This window comes from Leptidea sinapis, chromosome 16 (assembly GCF_905404315.1).
Source record: "Leptidea sinapis chromosome 16, ilLepSina1.1, whole genome shotgun sequence".
NCBI classification, from domain to species: domain Eukaryota; kingdom Metazoa; phylum Arthropoda; class Insecta; order Lepidoptera; family Pieridae; genus Leptidea; species Leptidea sinapis.
Window position 1 is genome coordinate 8,793,102 of NC_066280.1, and position 14,441 is coordinate 8,807,542.

The 14,441-nt window shown below is 35.8% G+C and overlaps 1 protein-coding gene across 1 annotated transcript; it reads right to left on the reverse strand.

The window, feature by feature from the left end:
- Positions 1 to 513: 513 nt before the first annotated feature.
- On the reverse strand, positions 514 to 2,798 carry LOC126968724 (uncharacterized). Its single transcript, XM_050813827.1, has 2 exons — positions 2,666 to 2,798; positions 514 to 1,501 (listed from the first exon to the last, which is right to left on the reverse strand). Exons 1-2 carry the CDS (start codon positions 2,796 to 2,798, stop codon positions 573 to 575), a joined length of 1,062 nt encoding a protein of 353 aa, XP_050669784.1. The 3' UTR covers positions 514 to 572.
- Between the last annotated feature and the right edge of the window lie 11,643 nt (positions 2,799 to 14,441).

A 14,441-nucleotide genomic window follows, 5' to 3' on the forward strand; every position in this document is an offset into this window, starting at 1 on the left:
CACCGGAGCGGAGTGAGGCTGCGGAGCGGAGTGAGGAAGTAATGCGGAGCGGAGTTGCTGTGTTTTTCAATATGCGGAGCTAGGCAGCAAGTACGCGACGAGTGATTTCGAGCTCCCGGCGTGGGGCGATTGGTTTAATTGTACGCGAAATGTCAGTGATAGCAGACATGCCATCGAAAAAGTTGATACATTATTACCTTACATTGCTTGAGGAAGAAGAGTTGGAGTCAGAAGAAGCCGAAATACTTACCATATACCATTTGAACAATTCTATGAGGAAACATAGATTTTGGTTAAGAAATCATATCAAACATCGTTCAGAACACAGTGAATATTTTACTTTTTTCCAAACAGCTGATGAAGAAACTTTCGAAAATTCTTATAGAGTTTCAAGATGTACTTTTTATGAACTTCACTCCCTGATTGAACCATATATTCGGAAATAAGACACAAATTACAGAAATTCAATTAGTAGCCGTGAAAGATTAGCGGTGTGTTTAAAGTAAGTACACATTTTAAATCAAAGTAACTTTTATTTTTGCATACAGTTATAGAAGCCATGTTATATTAATTTAAAAATCGTAATCTGTCTCAAAATTGACCGCATTTTCATTGGGTTCTGTTGGCTCTGCTGCAGATGTTTCAATATCCTGGGTTGTTGGAATTTGTAAAGCGCTAGGATTAATGATACTAGTGTTAATATTATCTGAAGCACTAGGAATATTGACACTAGTGTTGGTATTATCTGAAGCACTAGGAATATTAAGACTAGTGTTGATATTATCTGAAGCACTAGGAATATTGATACTAGTGTTGATATTATCTGAAGCACTAGGAGTATCGATACTAGTGTTGATGTTATCTGATGTAGGTGTTGAGCCTGTAGAATAACCATAATTATTCGGAGAATACCAACTATGTTGAAGATTACTTTCTTCAGCTGACATTACCGCATTAAAGCAGGTTTTTTTAATTTGAAGTTGAAAATAATACGGCAGCTTTTTTGTCGATGCAGCCAAATTTAAAAAAAATAAGTCTATTTCATCGTATTTATCACTGGCTGACATCATGTTTTTAAGTTCTATCCGTTCTCGTTCCAACACTTCGCGGCGTTCTTGATTTTTTTTTAAATAATCTAGAATTTCATCGTTCTTTCTTTTTTTGGATGTTGATGGAAGAGATTCCGAAGCTGTTGGATTCTTAGGATCATCGGCAGAAGGAAGATTATTTGAATTTGATGGCAAAAAATTGCATGATTCCCGTGAACTCTCTTCAATGGTATTTGGCGGATTTGAAGTTTCGCTTACTGAGTGGTCCAGGGGCGTAAAATTTGTTGACCGGTCTCTGTTACTCATGTAAGGGTATAAAAATGACATGGCTTTTTGATATTTCCATTCTTTTCGTTGTTTTCTAGCCTGTCCACTCCTTGTTGCATTTTGTCTTTTTAAGGCATCCCGATGGTTATCTCTCAGTTGTTTCCATCGCGACTTGGCAGTTGTAACTGAAACAATCAACAAACACAAAAATGTATTACATGGTCTATTTATGACAAAAATATTACATCACTTACGCGAAGTACAATTAAATACGTTTTTTTTTAGGTATTTAGCAACCGGCCAGTCATTTACAACGATGGGAGAGAATTTTAGAATTGGATTGAAAAGTGTATCAAGAATTGTTGAGGAGGTTTGTGATGCTTTATGGAATATATTGCAACCTCTTGTCATGTCACAACCAACAGAAAACGACTGGAAAGAAATCGCAAAAGATTTTGATGAACTATGGCATTTTAAAAATTGTATAGGTGCTCTTGATGGCAAGCACGTATATATCAAGGCTCCCTCGAAAACCGGGTCCTCGTTTTTCAACTACAAAAAGAGATTTTCTGTAGTATTGATGTGTTTAGCTGATGCCAAAAGGAAAATCATAATGGCTGATGTGGGATCTATGGGAAGATTTTCTGATGCAGGAATTTTTGATAACAGCATTTTCGGAAAGAGTCTAAAAGAAAAGAGATTGAATTTACCTCAGCCGGTACCATTTTATCAAGGTGGAGCAAAAATGCCGTTCGTATTTATAGGAGACGAAGCTTTTCCATTAATGGAAAATTTTATGAGGCCTTACCCACGTGATGGACTTAACGCAGAAAAAAAAATTTTTAATTACCGATTATCAAGAGCACGTCGTATTGTTGAGGCAACTTTCGGTGTATTGACGAGAAAGTGGTACGTGTATCATAAAGATTTTGAATGCAAAATAGAAACAGTTGACAAGGTAATAAAAGCAACATGTGTTTTGCACAATTATTTAATTCAAAGACAACCTAATTATATAAACAATATTGAAAATAACATGGAGCAATCATTATTATCAGTTGGTGATATTATAGAAACACAACATTCTAGTAACGATGGTTATCAAGTTCGTGAAATGTATTGTTCATACTTTAATAATCAGGGGAAGGTACCATGGCAAGATACTCGAATTTTGAAAAGAATCTATAATAGTCAGTGATGTGAGACAGATATAGATAATTTGGCCAGCTGCGGACATTATTTAACTATTTAGGCTATTACATTATATAGGCTATTTTGTTAAATAAAAAAAAAGATATCAATATGTACCTACTAGAAGGTATTATAGAATAAAGATACATATTATTTACCATCCGATATGTTTGTTTCAATGATAATTTGGTCCCACGCAGCATCTTTTGTTTCGTTGCATTTGTAAAATTCTGAAGATGTGTTCCAAATGCACGGAAACTTTTTCACACTTTCAATAAGTTTTTCATCCATTATTTTCGGTCACATACGCACTGGTCGGAATACGGCGGCACACTGCCGGCGCAAAGTGCGCCCGCGCCCGCACTCGCTTCCCCGCTCCGCATCCCCGCACGTTTCCTCGCTCCGTTTCCCCGCTCCGCATCCCCGCACATTCCCCGCTCCGTTTCCCCGCTCCGCATACCGGTTTTATATGAAATTTTAAACTAGCTCGCAAGTCCCTGTCCACTTAAGAGGAGCGGAGATTTTGTGCAATCCTATTGGTTAATATTTCTCCGTTTCTCGGCTCCGCTGCCTCGCTCCGCTCTGGTGGACTGGCAGCCTAACGGAGATACCTCAAGTAGAATAGGAAAGCAGACGAACTCAGTATGAAAGTGAGATAACTTTCCTTACATACAAACCTAGATGTGAGAAAGAGACGGAATAGATGAAGACCATGAAACCGTTTTGAAACAATTTAGGGTCCATTAGTCTCGTTAGTAATTTTAGTGTTTTTATCGTAATTGTTCGGTGTTTAAACGGATATTTATTAATTATTATAATGGTGTCGTGTTCTGTATTAGATTGTTTTGTTATCTACAGCAACAATCCAAATAAATAAACATTTCACAGGTAAATACTGATTCTTCTATACTGCTCTCGTGGTGCTTATTTTCGTAGATCACATTCAAAAAATATTTTGTATTACATTTTATTTACGCAGTAAATACTCTATTTTCTAAAGATTATATTAATTAAAATAGTTAATATGTGTTAAAAAAAATATTGTATATGTGAATATGACGCCGTTTATCAATATTTGTCATGGGGATTGTCTAAAAGCAAAATACTACACACTTCACTAACTCACTAATATATCTGTAAAACTAACACACATGAACATTTTAAATTTAGTCTCGCCGTAATGATAAGTGTATGTCTATAACTTTATTTATTTATCGTTTTATTTATTTAGTTATTGCTTACAAGAACGGCCTATAACCAATAACACTTATTAACACAGAATATAATATTGTTTACATATAAAATTAAAAATAACATAAAATTCAATTAACAATAAAATTTAAACAATGTCAAAAGTAATAAGAAAATTTTAAATATACAGAGATGTTGATACAACACACGAATCCAAATCGTCTCAACCGTTGTCAATCGTCGTCTTAAAAAAATAACATAATGGATTAGTCAAATAGAACGATTCTTAATAATAATAGCAGAAAAATAATAATAAAATTATAATAACAATAGTAATTCCTATTTGTAACATAGTAAATGTAGTCAAAGTGTCTCACTGAACCTCAGGCAAATATTCAAGACTTCCTTCCATGCATCCGCAAATAAGTCAAAGTCAGGAAAGGCTTCCAGCAGTGCATTGAGGGCAGTGAGGGTGTATATTAAGTTTATGATTATTACTGTAGCCAATATTGATTGAGAAGTCGTAAACAATCAACCACGCTTGTCATTTGTAGGTCCTTATTATTTTGAATACCAAACGACTACGCACACAGCACACCAACACGCACACATTGAAAAATGAAATTGGTCATGCATTATCGGGCTGTCAGGCTTCTTTGCCTTTTCTTTCGCCTTGTCTTTTTTTTATGAAACAAAGGGATAAGACGAGCAGGCCGTTCAGTTGATGGTAATTGATACGCCCTGCCCATTACAATGCAGTGCCACTCAGGATTGTTGAAAAACCCCAAAAATTCTGAATGGCACTACAACTGCGCTCGTCACTTCGAGACATAAGATGTTAAGTCTCATTTGCTCAGTAATTTCACTAGCTACGGCGCCCTTCAGACCGAAACACAGTAATGCTTACACATTACTGCTTCACAGCAGGAATAGGCGCCGTTGTGGTACCCATAATCTAGCCGGCATCCTGTGCAAAGAAGCCTCCCACTGCCCATAATCTAATCTTAATTTATGATCCAACTCCTAACCATATCCTTACATTAGTATGGATATAAGGTTACCAGGGATACAAAAAAGGATACATGGTTCCATTAATCATCCCGAAACTTTTAAAAGACCCCGAGGGAGTGGCATACGAATCTAGCGCGTAAAAGTTGCGACCGGAAGCTATATCTGTACTAATTGTTGTTTGTTTGTTTGAACGCGCTAATCTCTGGTATTACTGGTCCGATTTGAATGATTATTTCAGTGTTGGGTAGTCCATTTATCGAGGAAGGCTATAGGCTATGTTTTTTTTTCAAAATTAGGGATCCGTAATAAAATTGCTATTTTGTAACACAAGGTGTAAAATCGAAAACCGATTTTTGCGTGCGCTGCAAAAACTATTGACAATAGAACAAAATGACGTACAATATATATATAGGCAATATTTTATTACTTATAAAACTATCGCGTGAATTATACTTTATATGGCAAAACAACGTTTGCCGGGTCAGCTAGTTAATCATAAAGCCAAATAATATAAATTTGTCACTTCTTTATTTTTTACCCAAATATTTATAGTTAGACTTCATCACAATCATCATCATCAGCCGGAAGACGTCCACTGATGGAGAGAGATCTCCAAGACGTTAGATAGATATATAGTTTGTTAGACTTAGGTCCTAATAAAATATTACATTTATTTTATTGTGCATTAAATTTAATATGAAGTTAAAGATTTCCTGTCCTCTGATAACATTAGATTTCCTCAGGTATTTTTAATAAAATGAGTAAGTGACACTGCATTTGCAAATACTACACAGTCACATAAGCTAATATTCTAGAAACTATGATCAACATAATCTTAATACCAGAAACAAAAATGAAATATGCCTTGTACGCGGTTAAGTGGAATTAGTAATTCTTTTGTTGGGGAATATGCATGCTTTCTCAACATGATCCCAGAAAACGTTCAAAACGAATAATTGTTAAAAAAATGTTTATGTGGTAAAGGTATAACATAAATAACATTCTTAATTTACCACAGAATAGGAATGAAGCGACTAGCGATAAATTTTATTATATAAATGATTGTAATATGTGTAATTGACGATTTTTTTATAATAATTATAAATAATATTTAATATTTATTATTTTTTATAATAATTATAAATAATATTTTAATTTCTCATTTCTTTCACCGCGAGTAAGTATAAATATATTTGGGCAAAAAAGCAATTACGGTTAACGTTTCTTTTCTAACTCAATAAAACGGTAAGAATAAATTAGTTTATTGAACGATATATACGTACATTATTCAGTAAACGTTCTAAAATTATATTCAGTAAAATGTAAAAAGTACAGCGGCGCACCAATCACACGTGATAAATGAGCTCTACATCCTCGTTTACGGGCTCACTACTCGCTCATCTTTCTGTTTTCCTGGTAGATTTAAATTTTCTCCTGCTTTTTGACTATTGGAATTTCATTTATTTGTAAATAGTTAAATGCACCCATGCCCCTTACAGTGCCAAGCTATTATTGAATTAATTTAGATAATTTACACATCTATATAGAGCCTCACTGTTAAAGAGCCCAGTATCAGCTCGATCCATTCGACCGCGTAAAACGCAGAGCAGCTTGAATTGTCGGGGACCAGTGCTCTGTGAACGGCTCGATCACTTGGTGTTGCGTTGAGATGTCACTTCATTGTGAGTCTTCTACCGCATTTATCACGGGGAGTGTACCGAAGAGCTGTTTAACATGATTCCTGCCGCCGAATTCCAGCTTCGCACGACACGCTACAATTTAAAGTATCATCCCCACCATCTGGATGTGTGGCGGTCCTCCACAGTGCGGTTTTCAAGGAGCTTTCTTCCACGTACTACGAAGCTGTGGAATCAGCTTCCTTGTGCGGTGTTTCCGGGACGATACGACATGGGTACCTTCAAAATAAGCGCGTACACCTTACTTTAAGGTCGGCAACGCTCCTGTGATCCCTCGGGTGTTGTAAGAGATTGTGGGCGGTGGTGATCACTTAACACCAGGGGACCCGTACGCTCGTTTGTCCTCCTATTCCATAAAAAAAAATGCTATGTCTTACACTCGCGATATGTCAGCCACTTTGTTCTAGTGTGAGTGAGCCGCTATTTTTTTCGACGCTTTGACAGTTGTCATAGTCTATCTAGACCAGCGGTCGTCATATAGCGGCTACTATGTATAGCCGTATGTAGTCTTGCGGCCCGCAGCATAGCAATATTTTAAACAATCAGTAAACGAATAAAGTATTCGCATTTGAAGTTAAACTACAACATGAACTTGAAGCAGGAGACTATTGGTTAATGCTAATCTACGATTTGTATTAAATATATCGTTGTCTTGTACCCATAGTACAGGCTGTGCCTGTTTTGTTTTAAGTTTGGGGCAAGATAATATGTGTAAGAGTGTGTCAATATTATTATTATTATTAATTCATCAATAAATTATATTACTCGGAAATCCATATTCAATATAATATAAATGTTTTCAACTTCCGGGATTCGAACCCGGGACCTCCAGCTCAGTAGGCAAATATAGAGATCTTATATTGTGGAAATATAGTGGGGAGGCCAATCAATAATATTCCCTCTATTTTAAGCAACGCACGCACACTTAAACAAATTAACTGATGACCGACGACTGTATCGCGAGTGCTAGACTTAACTGTCATGCACACTAAAGTAATAAACATGCGTTGCCTAACAGCAAAAGGGCTCTATCTATACGGATAAATAATCTAAGCAAGTAACATATTTCACTAGTGGTAGGCTCCTTTGCACAAGATGCCGGCTAGATTGTGGGTGCCTATTTCTGCCGCGAAGCAGTAATGTGTAAACATGACTGTGTTTCGGTCTGAAGGGCGCAGTAGCTAGTGAAATTACTGGGAAAATGAGACTTAACATCCGATGTCTTAAGATGGCAAGTGCAAATCTGGTGCCGCTCAGAATTAGATTAGAAGAAATTAATGGGTCGGGCATTTCAATTACCATTAGCTGACCGTTCTGCACGTCTCGTCCCTTACTGTCATAAAAATATAGTGTTATATATAATATAATTCATCGTGAAATTATTAAAACTATACACATTATGACTAGTTTACTGATCAGAGGTTCAATAACCCATGAAGTGTGCAATGTAGAAATCAGAAATTCTGAACAAGATTAGATTTACATAAACCTTCGATCAATACCCAACAACTGAAATCCCTGACTCCCTAGCCGCCAATAACAGTCTGCCTCCTACTGCTTTGTTTATAGTGGAAACTATTAGACAAATAAACAAAACTGTAACTTATTCTTGAAGAACAAAGTTCATTTTACAATGTAAGTGATAGTTTGTGTTGAGATGGCTTTTGTGGCTTCGACGCATCTTTACAATGTGATTGTGTATAGAATTTAACAGCTTACAGATTGGTTCATTTAACTTATTTTAAATTTAAAGCGTTGGGTTTCATTTGTTAATTGCCTTATTAAAAGTAAGAATTTACAAGCGATAGGTAACTTTGTTTGATCATAATTAATTGTATTGCCTAGGCAACGCGAAAAGAAATAGTGGATTTTTCAGCTACTAGGTCAATTGAAAATTTATTCAAACATAACAAATCTTAGAACTATATTTACAATACTATGACTACATAAAATTAAAACTACGTACCAAGAATACTGGCAGCATTACCGCGTTGGATAGCAAGGCTGATCCGTTGAGCGAAATAGCTGCCAGCGCTTGGGTTTCCAGTAGCCTTATTGAGGCGCGAAGATAGTACTTTGCACGTTATCCGCTCCTCTGGGCCCCAAGAGCCAAGTGTCTCGACACCAAACGGCACAAATATGTATAACTCACTGAGACCAACATATTTGCGACGCTTGCTGTCAGCACCAACTGACGTAACTCGGACATGAGAAGTGTCGACGCAAGTCGCGTCACACACCAGCGCCCTTCCCCGTGCCCAAGCCACCAGCGTCATTCCATCACGTACTTCATAAGAAGACGTGTTGACATACGAATGTTGTCTGTGATACAGACCACCGTTAATTCTACCTCTGATATACCAAAACATCCCGTGCACCCGCAGAATCTGTTTTGGCGCCAAACCCAACGCTGGCCACTTGAGACGGTATACCCACTTGGTGTTTACAATAGTCGAAGTATCATTATGCAGTTTATGTTAGGTGTTATTAGATAAAGAAGCTTGGTAAACAAAAAACGTGATTTATGATAGATTCGTGCTGTGATATCTTGTCTCTTTCAGAGTTGTTCGAGAAACTGTGACTATTTTGCTTAACACGTCAAAATAATTTTTGATGTTTTCTTATGAAATTATCGTCCGTAAACAATATGTATATATAACGGATGGTCCACGCAAAACACACGATGTTAATTGTAAATAAAACAAAAACTTTACATAAAAATGTCTAAATATTAAAAATTACGATAGAGGGATCTTTGATAATTATGTATGAAACAAAATATCGGCCAAATACTCGCCACGGCTTCGGTGACATATTTTCAATGACTCTCAGACAAAATTGAGGTAGAATGTCGTTAATATGCCGAATTATCTCATCCTTTAGTTCTTTGATAGTTCTTCGCTTATAGAAATACACTTTTTTTTAAAAAATAAAGTGAAGGAAGAAGTCCAGCGGTGTCAAATCACATGATCGTTGCGGCCAATTAACATCGCCAACGACATGAGATAACATGGCCATTGAATTTCTCGCGCAAAAGAGCCATTGTTTAGTTGACTGTATGGCATCCAGGTCCAAATCCTCAATTTAGCCACAAGAAGTCCGTTATCATCCCGTGATAGCGAACATCGTTCACGGTAACTGCTTGGCCGACCTCATTTTCAAAGTAGTACGGCCCGATGACGCCGCCAGCTATAAAACCGCACCAAACAGTCACTTTTGTTGCACAGGTGTTTCCACATTTCCTACAGACTGGGTTTGCTAAAATTTGCGCACAATTCTCCCGATTGTGGACACATTTGAACGATTATGCTGACCAAAAAAATCACGAAGTGCACGAAATACATTTTAATTTGAAAGCCGATTTTCGTAAAAGGTTTCAACAATTTTAACGCGCTGCTCAATTGTGTACCTCTCCATGGTTGAATTTGTCAAACACTGAAAAAAAAGAAATGTCAAGTGAAGTTGAGCAAAAAACTTGAATTTATTATGGTTGCATTATGGCATTATGGTTGGGCCAAACGTTAGGTAGAATATTTTTTTTATGACAATAAGGAACAAGACGAGCTGGACGTTCAGCTGATGGTAATTGATACGCCCATCCCATTACAATGCAGTGCTCAAAAATTCTGAGAGGCACTACAATTGCGCTCGTTACATAGACATAAGATGTCAAGTCTCATTTGCCCAGTAATTTCACTAGCTACGGCGCCTTTCAGACCGAAACACAGTAATGTTAACACATTACTGCTACACGGCAGAAATAAGCGCCGTTGTGGTACCCATAATCTAGCCGGCACATGAGTGCAAAGAAGCCTACCACATATATAGGTGGAACAGTCCATATTTGTGAAACTATACTATTTTGAAGGCAATGTATTTTAGCTTCGATCATTCAATAAAATTAAAATACATTTTAAACGATTGACAAATAATTCGGGATGCATATTGTACCATAACGATCGGTGATAATGACCAAGAGTGGAGCGTTCGACCGGAACGCTCATTACAAATTACGATTGGAACCCATATTTGCATAATTGTACTTGTTATCATTTCGAGGTGATTCGATTATTTTCGGGATAATTTGGCAACACTCCAGTATCAATATGCAAGATGAACAATAATGCTTTTAAAACATCTGATTTCGAGAGTTTTTTACAAATTCAGTACAATTATAATAAGGAGAAAGATATACAGTTAAATCATTTTTACACGCTTTTTATTAGCTTCACTTGTATGTATGTTTGTTTGTAACATACTCATTTGGGCGTTATTTTGACCCACTTTAAACAGCCAGATTTCGTTCAAACATCGTAGATTTATCGAGAACAAATGACAATACATTTATTTGATAAATATTTTCTATTTTTCAATTTGCAAATAAGTTTTTGTTGATTTATATTATTTATCGTAGATAAGGCAGAAATTGATGTAAATTTTAAATTTCAACCATTATCTTTAACCGATTTATCTAATATTAATAAATTTTCGAATACCAAAGAGATTTTTAATTCAACAATGCAAATAATAGATTAAAAAAACTTAAGAAAACATGCTTTATAAATAATCCAAACTACAAAGCAGAAAATATTTTCTACTCATTAGTTTTGTTTTCTATAAAAGCGTGTTTTTTTATATCTTTTTAACTACTATTTATTACGACATTTCGATGCTGGTATATGTTGTTAAATACTATAGTGATTTAAAAGTACTTACGATGTCCAGCAACTATCCCAGAGAATACAGCCTTGTTTGCTAACATTTCTCCTCAAACAGGTGTTCAACATTATAAATGAACAATAAATATTGAAATATTGTTCAACTTTAACAATTACTAAGTCTGCAACGATTTCATTGTTTACCATTGTGAATTTTCACAGGCACATGTTATGAGTTGGTAGGCAATAGTGATTTCATGATGATATTGTCATTTCAGAATATTTAATATCTCAAAAAGAATACAAATTCACTTACTGAGATACTTAAACTAACATGATAACATTTTAACATTTTAATTCTTTTGTTGGACGATGTATATGCTTCTACAATATGATCCCAGAAAATGTACAAAACAAAAGTGTTACGAAATTTAATGGAATTGTTAAAAAACGTTTGTGTGGGAAAGGTTACTATAGCCTAAACGATTTTCTTAATGACACCACGAACTGGGAATAAAGCGAATACCCTCAGGCTCCTTACTTCTTAATGTTTGATGTACGATATCAGATTGTAATCCATATTTTTATACAAAAAAAGCCCACTGAGTTTCTTGCGCCCATTCTTCTCAGGTCTGAGCCAGTCTCTTTTGAATGGGTGGTAGTTTTTGACGTTCTATAAGTGATTTTGAATCCTATTTTGAATAAAAATATTTGAATTTGAATATACATATTGAGCGGCAAATCGTAGTGTAATATACTATACATAATTTTAGTCTTTCGAACTGGGGTCTTCCGCTTTCCGGATCACCCAATGTACCATGAGCTATTATAGTCTTGTATATAGTGGCGAAATATACCCTTGTATTCTAATGTTATTGTAGCTGTTTCCCATTAAAACACGGATAAAATATTTTTTTTCAAATTGAATCCTAGCTAGATCAATTTATTGCCCCCGAAATTCCCTGTGTGCTAAATTTTATGAAAATAGTTGGAGCCCTTTCCTAGGTTCAGATTATATATACTAGTATATATATATATTAGATATAAGATTAGGTAGATAAATTAATAACGAAATAGATGGGTAACGTATAAAATAAATGTTTACAGTAATGAATGAAACACCTACACTATTTTATTATTTTTTTGATATTTATACATCATTTGGAGGTTTGAAATAAATAGTGGATAAACAAGTTTTGGATCGCCTGCATGTTCGAGTTTATAATTTATTTATTCTGTTAGCAATCCGAAACAGTAAGTTCCTTCGTAAATACTTGTCGTTAGAGGAGAGAAGGCACTCAACAAAAATGCCAAATTACCACTGAACTCAATTCCGCTCATGGGATAAAGATTAATTTATGAATTACGTTCCATTTACACTTAAGTCGTCTTCTGAATCGGAGCCAAACGAGCGCGTCATACAGTTAGCCGGTTAGAGGTAAAAATGCCACTCGAAGCTCTCGGTAGTTGTAATGGAGCCATTTAATCAATGCGCATTTGCTTCGGACTGATTTGAAAGGATTTTAGAGTTAGTGCCAGAAGAATTAATTGCCCTTTTTGTATGTTAAAATATGTATTATTTTTTTTTATGAAAATAAGCGACGAGACGAGCAGGACGTAAGACAGCTGACGGTAATTGATTCGCCGCGCCCATTGCAATGCAGTGCCGCTCAGGATTTTTGAAAATGCCAATAATTCTGAGCGGCACTACAGTTGCGCTTGTCACCTTGAGACGATAGATGTTAAGTTTCATTTGCCCAGTAATTTCACTAGCTACGGGCGGACCCCTTCAGATTGAAACTCAGTAATATTAACACATTAATGCTTCACAGCAGAACTAGGCGTCGCTGTGGTACCCATAATCTAGCCGGCATCCTGTGCAAAGGAGCCTCCCACTGGTAAAATTTCTGTATGAAAAGACTACATTTTATGACAATTTACATGAGCACATACATAGTGTACTTACATGGTTCTGTTACGGAGATCTGATGCCTACGACGTTTTGATTTCATCAATCGGTATTTACTAATTGCATTTTCATTGAACATATTCGATTTTTAACAGTCGCTTTGGTATCTTGTTAACAACTTAATTGATTTGTTGTTGAAAGCCCCAAAAACGGTATTCCGATAAAATTTGAGAAGTACCCTCATTTACTCATATATAGTCAAATTGCATACCTCCTCCATTTTGAAGTCAAAAATGCTATTTACAACGATGCTAAGTAAAAGTATCATTTAAATAAAATTACCTAGTAATTAAGTAGAAAATTGTTAGATGCAATTTTCAAGTTCCACACTGAGTGTTCCGTACTTATACACAGACATACATAAGCATCGAAAATGTTGTAGGCGCTACGATAAAAAATGAGAAGTACCCTACAGTTATGGACATTGTTTCCTATGTTTTCAAGGTGGTTTAAAGCCATATTGTAAGATTGCAATGGCTGTTTATAATGTATATACACATATACCTATACTAATGGTCACTTAGTCTCTTCATATATTTACTTTCTGTAGAGAGGTGACAGTTCAAACGCGCTGACAATGACAGACGCTTGTCACTGACAGATACTTTGACAGATCATTTTCGCACGGGTATATATATATTGGATTGATTCAGGGACAACACATTATCTCAGCGGATACTCCATAGGGAGTGCCGCTTGCGCCTCTCTCTCCCCAAGAGAAGATCGCCTTTGATGAAGGCTTAGGGGGGCACCTGCGAAAAGCCAACCTGATGTGGTGTTTAGTGGGTAGGCACCTAGGTTTTACGGGAGTTCCACATAACCAACGCAGACTTAGGCTGCATTGGTATGCATGAGCATTCACCACCTCCTTCCCGTCGTAAAAAAAAGGTCGTCACAGTTGGTCTTGTTACGACGAATTGAATGGACGTGTTTTTTTCTTTACAATAAGTTAACAAGAATCACGAATATATTTGCTTTATTTCTGAGTCGGAGGTATAATACTACAATATAAAGTTACATAGTTTACACGTGACGTGTCAGCTTAATATATTATGTACATACTGTGGAAGTTTTAATATGTATTTTCTATTTTAGCATACTTAACATTCAAATCTGTCATATTATTCAAAGTAATTGCACATAACAGACCAAAATAAAATATTTGGGACTTTTTCTTTGCTTGGTTATAAGATAGGGTTGATTTTATTATATTATTATAAGACTAAAGTGTAGCTTATAAGAGACGCATTTTTATATAGAAAGTGATAGTGTAGTAAGATAGTGTACAAATTAATAGCTTAGGGTAGCAAATTACTTACTGACCAAAAAATCGTTATTATCGTTCAACATTTATCAAGCAGGATAAACAAGTTTATGTTTAATACTCTATAGAAAAGCTACTGCTATG